Source organism: Myotis nattereri, assembly GCF_964212035.1.
Source record: "Myotis nattereri genome assembly, chromosome: 3".
NCBI lineage: Eukaryota > Metazoa > Chordata > Mammalia > Chiroptera > Vespertilionidae > Myotis > Myotis nattereri.
The window spans coordinates 58,780,941-58,793,957 of record NC_138077.1 but is presented as its reverse complement, the minus strand read 5'-3'; the positions used below and the strand labels follow the sequence as shown (position 1 = coordinate 58,793,957).

Genomic DNA, 13,017 nt, shown 5'->3' with positions numbered 1-13,017 from the left:
TGAAGCTCCCAACCTATCCTTTTTTCCTTTTTTTTTAAAATTCTGGGTCAGCTTTAGCTCTGAGGCTAGGCTCCAGCTATGAGACCTCTGCTGCTGAAAGCAAGTTTCTGGCCTTTGTTTATCCTTCTGTATTTGAAACAATGTTGCGGTCCTGCTGGCTGAAGCTGGGGGTTTTGTTTAGCTTCTATATTTGTTACAATGTTGCTTAGAGTGCAGCTGAGAGGCCGGCAAGGCAGGCGGGGAAGCTTGGCTTCCTCCATCACTGAAGCAAGCAAGCCTCCCTGTTCGCATCAGCTGCCTGGCTGCCAACCACCATCTTGGCTGGCAGTTAATTTGCATATCACCCTGATTAGCCAATGGGAAGGGTAGCGAAGTTATGGCTAATTACCATGTTTCTCTTTTATTAGATAGGATACTAGAGGCCCGATGCACAAAAATTTGTGCACTGGCGGGGGTGGGGTATCCCTCAGCCCCACTTGTGCCCTCTCACAGTCTGGGACCCCTCAGGAGATAACGACCTGCTGGCTTAGGCCCGCTCCTGGGTGGCAGAGGGCAGGCCCACTCCCTAGGTGCCTGCCCCGCAGCCCCTGGTTGGGCTCAGAGCAGGGCTGATTGGGGAGTTGTGGCGCCACCCCGTCATGCACAGAGCAGGGCGGATCCGGAGGTTGCGATGCCACCCTCAGTCACTCTCAGGGTAGGGCCGATTGGGGGGTTGGGGTGCCGCCCCCTGTCACACTCAAGGCAGGGTCGATGGGGAAGTTGCGGCTCCACCCTGTCACCGAGCAGGGCCGATCAGGGGATTAGGGAGCTCCCCCATATCAGGCACAGAGCAGGGCAGATCAGGGGGTTGGGGCACCTTCCCCTGTCACAAACAGAGCAGGGCTGATAAGGAGGTTGTGGCCCCACCCCCTGTCACACACAGAGCTGCAGGGTGATCAGGGGGTTTGGGTGCTGCCCCATGTTACGCTGCTCCAGGGGCCAGGAGGCCTCGCGGCTCTGCTGATCCCAGGGCTGGGAGGCCTCACGGCTCCACTTGACACCGGGGCAGTGAGGCCTCGCTGCTCAGCTGATCCCAGTGCTGTGAGGCATATTACCCTTTTACTATATAGGATAGAGGCCTGGTGCACTTGTGGGGGCCAGCTGGTTTGCCCTGAAGGGTGTCCCGGATCAGGGTTGGGGTCCCACTTGGGTGCCTGGCCAGCCTGGATGAGGGGATGATGGCTGTTTGCATCTGGTCACACCCCCTTCAGGGTGGGGGTCCCCACTGGGGTGCCTGGCCAGTCTGGGTGCGGGGCTGAGGGCCATTTTCAGGCTGGCGGGTGACTGAAGCTCCCAACCTCTCTTTTATTTCTTTTTTCTTTTTTATTCTGGGATTTTATTAACCTTCTATGGCTGTCACTGGAGCTGAGAGCCGTCTTTAGCTCTGAGGCTCGGCTCCAGCTCTGAGAACTCAGCTGCTGAAAGCAGGTTTCTGGACTTTCTTTACCTTCTGCATTTGAAACTTTGTTGCGACTCCAGCTCTGAAATCGAAAGCAGGTTTCTGGGGTTTTGTTTAGCTTCTATATTTGTAACAATGTTTCTTAGAGAGCAGCTCAGACCCCAGCAGCGGCAGGCGGGGAACCTGGCTTCCTCTGTCACTGGAGCAAGCAAGCCTCCTTGTTCGCGTCAGCTGCCTGGCTGCCGGCCGCCATCTTGGTTGGCAGTTAATTTGCATATCTCACTGATTAGCCAATGGGAAGGGTAGCGAAGTTACGGCTAATTACCATGTTTATCTTTTATTAGATAGGATACACACACACACACACACACACACACACACAAAGTGTCCCCTTGGGAGTTTAACCGGGAGACCAGGAGTTCGATCAGTCACTATGATGTGCGTTGACCACCATGGGGCAACATGGAATAAAGGAAGACCATGGCCGGCAGCTGGGGAAGGAAGGTCCGGCCAATAGATGGAAGGCCCCTATCAGCCCTAATAGCCAGCCAGGCCTAGGGATCCTCTCCATGCATGAATTTCATGCACCGGGCCTCTAGTCTAATCTAATAAATGAGAAACATGCAAATTGACCGCACCTCTGCTATGCCCAAGCCATGCAGACCAGCCAATCAGAGCGACTATATGAAAATTAACCCAACCAAGATGGTGGCAGGCAGCCACGGAGCTGGAGCAAGCAGGAGGCTTGGTTGCCCCGGCGATGGAGGAAGCCAAGCTTCCCACCTTCCCTGGCCAGCTGTGGCCTCCACTCAAGGCAATAAAGTTTCAATTATAGAAGATAAATCCCAGAAACCTGCTTCCAGCCAGCCTCCACTGGGAGCTTGGGTGGCTGGGGGCTGTGGCCAGCCTGCAAACAGCCATCAGCCCCTCACCCAGGATGGCCACACCCTCATGGGGTGAGGGTCCCCGCTGGGGGGCTTGGCCAGACTGCAAACAGCCATCAGCCCCTCACCCAGACTGGCCAGGCACCCCAGCAAGACCCCCCACCCTGAAGGGGGTGTGGCCAGCCCGAAAACAGCCCTCATCCCCTCACCCAGGCTGGCCAGGAACCCCAGGGGCGACCCCTACCCTGAAGGGGCTGTGGCTAGCCTGCAAACAGCCATCAGCCCCTCACCCAGGCTGGCCAGGCACCCCAGTGGGGACCCCCACCCCAAAGGGGGTATGGCCAGCCTGAAAACGGCCCTCAGCCCTTCACCCAGACTGGCCAGGCACCCCAGAAGGACCCCCACCCTGATCCAGGACACCCTTCAGGGCAAACCAGCCAGCCCCCACCCATGCAACAAGCCTCTATCCTATATAATTAAAGGATAATATGGAAATTGACCCTAACAGCAGAACGACTGGGAATGACTGGTCACTATGACACTCACTGGCCACCAGGGGGCAGATGCTCAATGCAGGAGGTGCCCCCTGGTGGTCAGTGCGCTCCCACAGGGGGAGCTCTGCTCTGCCACAAGACAGGCTGACAGCTGCCAGTACAGTGGTGTTGGTGGGAGCCTCTCCCACCTTCTCAGCCGTGCTAAGGATGTCCTACTGCAGCTTAGGCCTGGTCCCCACTGGCAAGTGGACATCCCCTGAGGGCCCCCCAGCTGCCAGAGGGATGTATGACTGCCAGCTTAGGCCCGATCCCCCAGGAAGCAGTCCTAAGCCCGCAGGTGGTCATCCCCCGAAGGGTCCCAGACTGAGAGAGGGCATATGCCGGGCTGAGGGACCCCCCCGAGTGCACAAATTTTTGTGCACCAGGCCTCTGGTCCTGTATAATAAGAGGCTAATATGCAAATTGTCCCCTCAACCGGGTGTTCGACGAGGAGTTCAACTAGGGGACAGGGGTAGATGGCCAACCACCCGCGGCCCCTCCCCCTGGCCAGCCCCTCCCCTAATCAGTCCCCCAACCCTGATCGGGGGGCAGGCTGGCCAGACCCTACCCATGCACAAATTAGTGCACTGGGCCTCTAGTCTATATATATAAAAAGCCAGTGACAAGAACACCATAATGACCAGAATGACTGGTTGCTATGACGCTCACTGCAGCCAGCAAACTGGCTGATCAGGGGGTGGGGCTGGCCCGCCAACCTCCTGCAGCCACCCCCCCCGGCCAGCCCCGCCCCTGATGAGCCCCCACCACCCCTATCAGCCTGCAGCCCCTCCCCACAGCCAGCCCAACCCCTGATTGCCCCCCCACCCCAATAGGAGCCAGGGCTGGCCTGCCAACCTCCTGCAGCCCCTTCCCCCACCTGGCCCCACCCCAGATCAGCCCTCCACCCTAATTATGGGCAGGGCCAGCTGGCCAACCACCTACAGCTCCTCCCCCTGGCCGGTCCTGCTCCCGATGGGCCCCTACCACCCAATTGGCCTGTGGCCCCTCCCCCCCAGCCAGCTCTGCCCCCAATCACCCCACGCACACCAACCAGGGATGGAGCTGGCCAGCCCACAACCCACAGCCTTTCCCTAGCCCCACCCCCAATCCTCCCCCCACCCCAATGAGTGGTAGGGCCCATCAGCCAATTGCTCATGGCCCCTCCCCTCAGCCAGCCTGGCCCTGATTGTGCCCCAATCAGGGTGGGCCAGCAATTGCCTGCCTTCTCCTCCCAACAGGCCCAGCCCCATCTGCCGTGATTGGGACTAGGCCGCCAGACCCCATCTGTGCAGGAATTCATGCACTGGGCCTCTATTACATATATAAATTAACATTAATGACTGATCATCAGGCAAGTTTACTTTACATAGGACAAGATTAAGATTTCTTCCATCTCTGATATTATTTGAGTCTATGAATACTAGCATTATATTGCCATCATCAAAAGAAGAATTTTGTCTACACAAAGGAGTATCAGAGAACCAATGCAATAAAGTTTGGTATTTAGGGTACCTATAAGCACAAATGAAATAGTGCATTGCATACAGGTACTATTTCATCTGCTCTGCTAAGTCAAATGCTGTTCTAGAAGTACAAGGCTAGAGCAGGGGAGCCATTGACATAATTAGCCCTTCAAGGCATTTATGCCTCTAGTGGTTAACTTGACTAGTAATTTCATTTTTGTTTTGCATGTAGGGTCATTAACCAACCCAAACAGAGAAATATTTCCTGAAAGAATAACTACAGCTTAATTATTAATGCTACATTCAGAAATGAAGCTGGACTCTTTAGGTAAAAGTTTGTGGGACAGAGCGGGGATGCGTGTAAAAAAAGCTGGGAGAACATGGTCAAAGTCTGAAGTTGTTTATGGAAGATAGGCCAGACTTTTCCTGGTTTTGTCAATAAATTACTCAAATAGGTAATGTAAGAATTTTGCAAGGGATAGAGCCATAGGTTCTCTTTCATAGTCTCAGATAAAATAATTCATGCTCCTGTTTCCCAACCTCTTAGTTGCTTTCCTTATTTTTCTTATTGCCTCTGACCATTCTTTTCCTTTTTCTTTCAACTGAAAACTAGAAGGGCACCCTACTCCTTTGTTCCTTTTTTACTTTTTTGAATTAGTAAAAATAATACAGTATGTATAAAATTCATCTGTTATCACCATCCCTGTTCTTATTCCTCCTCTGAAAAAGTCTAACTATATTCTGGAGTATTTGGGAGTTCATCCACTAAAATATAAGGAAAATGATATTTGCAATAGTACCTAGAAAGTAACTGGTTCATAACTTTTGCTCAAATTAAATATTTATTCATGAAATGATGGACTCATCTTGAAGTGATGAAAGCACAGGGGATGAATTTAGCAAAGGAGACGAATGACTCCCGAATGTACATCACCACCCTTCTCTCTCATTTTCTTTAGCCCCACGCCTTTAATTGCTTATAGGATATTTCTATTTGAACTTTATTATGTTGAAAACCAAAATTCAACATCTTTCTACCTCTCTAAATTCAATTTTGTGTTCACTCCCAGTCTCCAATGAATTTCAGTTTACTAAAACCAATCTTTATTTGTCATGGTGAAATTCCAGTGCTAGATAGATTATATATACATGGTGGGGCAAAAGTAGGTTTACAGTTGTGAGTACATGAAATGTTGTTTATTTTTGTATTATTATTTACTGGAGGCCCGATTCATGAAATTCCTGCATGGGTAGGGTCCCTAGGCCTGGCCCACAATCAGAGCCGATAGGGGCCTCTGACTACTGCCTGGGGCCTTCCTTCCCCAGCTGCTGGCCAGGGCCTTTCTTCATTCTGTGCTATCCCCTGGTGGTCAATGCACATCATAGCAAATAGTCGAACTCCTGGTTGGTCGAACTCCCAAGGGGACAATTTGCATATTAGCCTTTTATTATATAGGACTAGAGGCCTGGTGCACAAAATTCCTGCAAGGGTGTGGTCCCTAGGCCTGGCCGGTGATAGAAGTGCAAGCATCTGGAATGGAAGGGCAGGTCCCAGCTGACCTCTGGGCCCTGGGAAGCACCTGGGCCCCTGGGGCCCCACTCACCCCCCTCCACCTGAGTCATGGTGCCCAAGTCCCCACACAGAGATGCGGTGAGTGTGGTCAGATGCCATGGCCAGGGCATAGCATGGGCCTCTGGGCCACCCAGTGGCACAGCATGGAAACCGGGCAGGCAGCACGCTTTCTCGCCGCACCTCCATTCCTGTCACCCCCACCCCCAGGTAGCTGGCAAGAGGTCACAGCCCCCCACTCAGGCACTGCGGGAGGTTGGTCGCCGCCACCCACTCCCAGTACCCTGTCCCAGCCTGGGGCCCAGCCCTGATCAGGCGATCAGGGCCTGCCAGCCGCTGGTCACCATCTGGCGGGTGATCAGGCCCCCGCTCACACCTGCCTTGGCCTGGCTCTGCCCACTTACCTGCTCCACCATCCTGCCACGGACCCACTCTTGTCCAGGTCCATCGGGCCGGCAGTGCCTTCACTGCAGCCCACTGCCATCCCCGCATTGCTGACCCCCACCGTGTTCCACATAATAGTAGCACACATAATAGTGAGTGGTTGAACTTCCCAGTTGAACAATTTGCATATTAGGCTTTTATTATATAGGATTACTATATTCTTTTCCATACAAACAACTGTAAACCTACTTTTGCCATACCCTATATGTAATTATATGTATACTAGGAGCCCAGCGCACAATTTGAAATTGTGGTGCCGCCCTGTCTTGACACCCAAACCTCTCCATGCAGAGCTCCAGCACACCTGGCCCAGCCCCCAAACCCTCTGGCCTTTTCTGGCCGCTTTAAGCCTCACCCTCAGTCCCTCGAATCACCTAGGTCTGGTCCTGCCTTCTCTGGATGACTTCCTGCTTCCGCCCCATCTCCGGAGCAACACAGCAGTACCACCCCATCATGGCACCAGAGGAGAGCATGGAAGCCTCCCACCCCCTGTGCTGTGCTCCTTCCCCTGGCAGGTGGCCATTGGGCACTCAGAGTGTGAGTGGTGGGTGGCGAAGGATTGGTAAGGGGGCGCTATGCACTCTCACCCCTGCCCTCCCCAGCAGGGGATGGTCCCGCCTCTTCCGGGTGCCTCCCCGTTTCTGCCCATCTCCAGAGCAATGCTCCAGCTAATATGCTAATGATCTGGTCATTACAGTTATGGGGTATTGACCATTAACATATTAGCTCTTTATTAGTATAGATTGTTTATAATAGGTGTTCAGTAAGTGGCAACTGTTGTTATCCACAAATCAATGCTTAAATCTGTTTGAAGGATTGCATTCTTAACTATTATGCATTCTTTTGCAATTCTCCAGCATTGTCTTTCCCATCTTATGATGTGTTGTTCACAATTCTTCTTTGACATAATTATTCTTTTGAACTAGTCTCTAAGACCCAACATTTTCTTTTCCTATAGATTTATGCTTTGCTCTGGGTCAGGCAGTTGCTCAAGCCAACACCTACAGGGTTAAACCTAGTTTCTAAAGCCACCCCTTTTCCCCTCCCAGTCAGTCCCACTTTTCACAGTAGGCTGGCAGCTGTCCCAAGTGCTTACCGAAGCCAAATGCTTGAAGAGAGAGAGAGAGTAAGGAGCCAGCTATGAATCCCTTCCAGAAAAATGAGTCCAAGGAAACTTTTTTTTCACCTGTCTCCACTGAAGAGGTACCACCTCCACCTCCCAGCCTTCCAAAGAAGCCACCTCCGGTGAGTCCCCAGACTCCTTTCTGCCTTAGACAGGAACAAGCTTGTTCTTTTGGTTCTCGTCTTTGGCTTCTTGGAGCTTTAGGCTGAGATGTAATAGGGATTAAAAACTATTCTTTCTTGGAGTTAGAATTAACATGAAAACCTAAACAGGTTTCTTTTACTTTGGAGGGGAAGCAGCAGGAAGAGAGAGTCAAAATTTTTCATTTGAGACCCAGGACTTTGCTATGTTTCATTGTATGTATATTCTGAATTTCTCTGTGAAGAAAAGAAAAAGCAATGGGAAAGTCCAGGGAAACTTGGCAAGCACTCCTGTGCTAGAGAACTGTGTGTGATTGTTCTTTCTCACCAATATAAAAACGCAGCCCTTAGTTCCCCGTGTCCAGAGTCTTAAGCTGGACACCAAGAGAAGTTTGAGAATAGATTCAGTACTTACGATGTGTTCAAGTTTACAGTGGGAGGCAGGATAGAAAAACAAAAAAGTAATAATGGTTAAAGCACTTCCAAATTCATTATCTCATTCAGTTCTCACATCAAAATCCTGTAATGAAGAGGATACAGTAATAATGGACAATATTTACTAAGTTCTTAATGTGGGCCAAGAGGTGGTAGTATTCTCATTTTGTTGAAATAACAGACCTGAAGCATAAAGACAGGTGTGGTGACATGGCCAGGGCCAGTATGTTCCCCCAGCCAGTGGCAATGTTACATAGCTAGTGAAAGTGTATTAACAAAACCTCAGCTTGCAGAATTCTCAGGCTGTGAGCTGGGAAGGTTATAAGTCAATTCATTGTGTCTTTCAAGCAAGTTATTATCATACATTAATATCCCATATAATAAAAACCTAATATGCTAAGTGTTCGGTCGTCCAGTCGGCCGTTCAACCAAAGTGTAATATGCTAATGATATGCTAAGGCCGCTCAACTGCTCTCTATGACGTCCACTGACCACCAGGGGGCAGATAGTCGACCGGTTGACCAGTTGCTATGACATGCACTAACCACCAGGGGGCAGATACTCCAACCAGTAGGTTAGCTTGCTGCTGGGGTCTGGCAGATCCGGATAGAGCGAGGTGTGCTGGCCATGCACTGGAGCCCTCCTGCGGTCCCTCCCTGGCTGGCCAACCTCCCACATCCCTCCTTAGCCCCAATCGTGCACTGGTGGGGTCCCTTGGCCTGGCCTGTGCCCTCTTGCAATTCGGGACCCCTTGGGGGATGCTGGAAAGCCAGTTTCAGCCCGATCCCGCGGGCCAGGCTGAGGGACCTCCCTGGTGCATGAATTCATGCACTGGTATTCTAGTATATTAATATTTAGGGGGTCGCCGAGACCGGTTTGGCTCAGTGGATAGAGCGTCGGCCTGCGGACTGAGGGGTCCCGGGTTCGATTCCGGTCAAGGGCATGTACCTGGGTTGCGGGCATATCCCCAGTGGGGGATGTGCAGGAGGCAGCTGGTCGATGTTTCTCTCTCATCGATGTTTCTAACTCTCTATCTCTCTCCCTTCCTCTCTGTAAAAAATCAATAAAATATATTTAAAAAAAAATATTTAGGGGGGTTGTTTTTAATCTATCTATAGCCACCTCTTCATTATGTTCCTAGATATAGTAAGTATTCTGCCCAGAGTCCCAGGCTTTTCAATTAGTAGTGTTGGGAAGATAAGCAAATCTTGGGCCTAGGATCAAGGAATGTCTGAGCAGTTCCATATTAAATGAATGAAGAACAAGTAATGTTCACAATAGCTTCTATCATTCCTAAATCAGCAATCAATGCAAGCACTTTTAGTAGATAATAGCTGTTTCTTGAAGAGTAGGCATCATTGCCTCACATTACCTATCATGGTGACTTAAAAGAAATACATTTTTCTGCTGTGGAATGGTAGAGATTTAAATGAGAAGCTCATGCTTGAACCGTTGTCTTTCTGCTTCATAGAAAATCTGTGGCTCCAACTATCCACTGAGCATTATCTTCATTGTGGTGAATGAATTCTGTGAGCGCTTTTCCTATTATGGAATGAAAGGTAATTTTGTGTCCCAAAGTCTTCTCCATGCACCCTCACTCCATGTTTGTAATGTCTAGTTTTCTTGTATGCATTTATTTCCCTTATCCACTCTTTCTGTCTTCATCCAAATTGGTTCCTTCCTTTGGCCAGGACTTCCAATAAATGCCTCATGGGATTTTACCTAGTAACAGATACAGGCCAAGCATAGAAAGGACTAATAGAAACCAGAACACAATCTGTGAGAATTGAAATGGGAAAACACTCACCATCTGAGTTCCATTCTTCATATTAGTTTTATGAATGTACTAGAGGCCCGGTGCACGAAATTTGTGCATTCGGGGGGGGGGGGTGTCCCTCAGCCCCACCTGCACCCTCTTGCAGTCCGAGAGCCCTTGGGGGATGTCCGACTGATGGGGAGCGGGCCTAAGCCGGCAATTGGACATCCTTAGCGCTGCTGTGGAGGCGAGTGATGCTCCCACCACTGCTGCTGTGCTCGCTAGTCTTGAGCCCCGTTTTTAGCTGAGCGCACTTACCACCAGGGGGCAGCACCTGTGTTGAGCGTCTGCCCCATGGTGGTCAGTGAGCATCATAGTGACCGGTCATTCCCCTGTTTGGTCGATTTGCATATTAGCGTTTTATTACATAGGATTGTTGCTGAAAAGGAGATGGAAGGTATATTAGAAGCATCATATTCTTTATGATTGGCCTAAATGATGCTATGTGTGAACATAGACTGAAGGGAGGAGTATTACATTTGTACATTAAGCACCACCCCATTCACAGCTCCCGCGGGCACTGCTTCTACTGCCTGGGAGTCACTCCTCAGTCATTTCCCTGCTAGGAGTGTTGAAGGTTAAGATCACCTTCGAAGACCATAGAGCAAATGTACTTCTCTTCCATAAGTCACTTTAATGCACCTATCTTATTTTGCCTCCATTTTTCCCCATCTCAGCTGTGCTGACCCTGTATTTCCTGTATTTCCTGCACTGGAATGAAGACACCTCCACATCTGTATACCATGCCTTCAGCAGCCTCTGTTATTTCACTCCCATTCTGGGAGCCGCCGTTGCTGACTCATGGTTGGGAAAATTCAAGTAAGGAAGATGGAAGATCACACCCCCAGAAGTTTTACAGATTAATTTCACAGAGGTTACCACTTAGAGCCTCTTTTCCCAAGCAAGAACACACCATATCATCCATGACAGATAGAATCTCTCTAAGACAGATACATAGAAAGGCTATTTCTTTTCATTATCAGTTTTTCCAATATTTTTACATCCTTTTCAATCAGGAGTTGTTGCTGCTTTTCTTAAATCTAATTTTAACTTTCTATCCTGTAGTCTAAGACTAATTCTTGTCCTGATCTCAGGGAAAAATAAAGATTTCTAACCACCAGAAAATTTATAATTTTAGAGACGTCAGTGTAGTTATTTGATATACTCGCCATTTCTTCTCCATATTGAATCATCCCAATTCCTTTAATATCTATGAGTCCCTCTTTTCGGTTCTTATACCAACTCTTATTCTCTTCTCTAACCTCTTTCTGTAGTTTTCTTCTTAAGAATTTAAAATTTTTTATGAGTTAGACTAATGGTCTGTTCAGTTCAGTATCTTTTAAGTTCCTGAAATTAGCGCCAGGAGACATTTATAGGATAATGTTAGAGTTGTCCTCTGTAACATTATCCTCACAGGCTAGAGATGGAGCTTAGATATCCATCACCCAGTCATTTTCTGTGGACTTGTCACCTATGGATTTATCTGAATTAGTATTTTTCAAAGTACATTCTGTTAAAAATCTGCTGTATAGGATAATAATGAGTGTTATACAGGAAGATAAAGACCTCATGGAGAAATAAGTTTGAAAAATGCTAGGCTAAACACAGCTTAAAATGTTTCTTTACTGCATGACTTCTTATAGCCTTTAACATGCTAATATGCACTGGAAAATCTCAAAGAGAAGGTTATGGCACATAGTGTTTCCCAAACTTGTTTGACCAAAGGATATTTTTTTCAGGGTATCTTGTGGACCTAGTGTTTCAAAGAATTCTCTTAGGAAACACTGGCTTATATCTCACTTTGGCCTCTATATAATCATTGTTCTGAAGTATTTAATCAGCACTTTATAATAACTACAACCTATATGTAAAGTACTAAACAGTTTTGTTTTGTTTTTACTTGAGAGGGGGGCGGTACGTAGGTAGCTGAATTCTATGTTTGCTCCTTCTATAGTATTAGTTACCAAGTCCATCCAAATAGGGGTTTGGCACTATATGCAGAATAAAAAGCATAAGCCATGGTCTCTATTCAGTTATAGAATAAAAGACTCACATACATAACCAGTACTTCCATTGATTTTTAAAAATGACTTCCTTTAAAGTTGGAGTATAGTTTTTGGGTATGGTGAACAATAGCTTCCTGTCTATTTCAGAGGAAATATAACAACCTCTACTTTTTTTTAATTTTAAGGATTTTTTTATTTTAACTATATATATATTTTTTTACAACCTCTACTTATGCCCTCAATCACAATCCTTTTTGAGGTATTCTTTATTTTTAAAAAATTATTTTTATTGAGTTAAAATTAAAATAAAATACAAAAATCAAAAGTCTTAGTGTAAAGTTTGATGAATTTTCACATATGTGTCACCATTACCTAGCTTACTTTCCCTAGAGTTTTTGTATTTTCAATATTCCTCTCTCTTGCCTTCAAATTCTCCATAGAGATGGTCTTTTTCTGTACCTAGAAGCCTGTTCAAATCTCTGAGATCTTTAAACAAACAAGACTATTGTTAACTCTCCTTTCAAACTGTCTTTGTCTTATTACTATTATCTCCAAATTTTAAAAAGAATCATCTGTATTTGTTGCCTTCCTTTCTCACTCTTCATTATCACTCCTTAGGGCAGACTAATATAATGTAATGCAATAGAATCCAATTCAATTGAATTTAATCTGATAGAATTTAATTAAATAAATGTTTAGCAAACTTCTATTTGTTCAAATAAGCATGGGGGGGTGGTAAAGAGATGAATAAGACACAAATACCTGTTTCACACTGTTCATATTCAACTGCCTTTAATGAAGAGCAGCAGATTGTGGTAAGTACAATAAAATATAGCATAAATGATCTCTTTATCCTATTGAAATGCCTCTCTCTAAGATCATTGATAGTGATCGCTCTCTTTTTTAAAAAATCCTCACCAGAAATATTTTTTCCATTGATTTTTAGAGAGAGTGGAAGGGAGGGAGAGAGAGAAAAACATGGATGTGAGAGGGACATACTGATAGGTTGGCTCCTGCAAGATATGTACCCTTGACTGGAAATTGAACCCAAGACCCTTTTGTCCTTGAGCCAATCCTCTAACCATTGAGCAAAACCAGCTAGGGTGATAGTGATCTCTTTGTTGACAAATTCCAGCAGTACTTTCTAGATTCTTATTCACTTTAA

General features: G+C 47.4%; 1 protein-coding gene across 1 annotated transcript in view; it reads left to right on the top strand.

Annotated features, from left to right (window-relative positions):
• Window positions 1–5,964: 5,964 nt before the first annotated feature.
• SLC15A2 (solute carrier family 15 member 2) overlaps window positions 5,965–13,017 on the top strand; it is a gene marked incomplete at its 5' end in the record, with an annotated part of 28,203 nt that continues 21,150 nt past the window's right edge. The window contains 4 exons of the mRNA XM_081085982.1: window positions 5,965–5,969; window positions 7,448–7,577; window positions 9,502–9,589; window positions 10,524–10,665. Coding sequence (XP_080942108.1) covers window positions 5,965–5,969; window positions 7,448–7,577; window positions 9,502–9,589; window positions 10,524–10,665 — 365 coding nt within the window. The remainder of the gene's footprint in view (window positions 5,970–7,447; window positions 7,578–9,501; window positions 9,590–10,523; window positions 10,666–13,017) is intronic.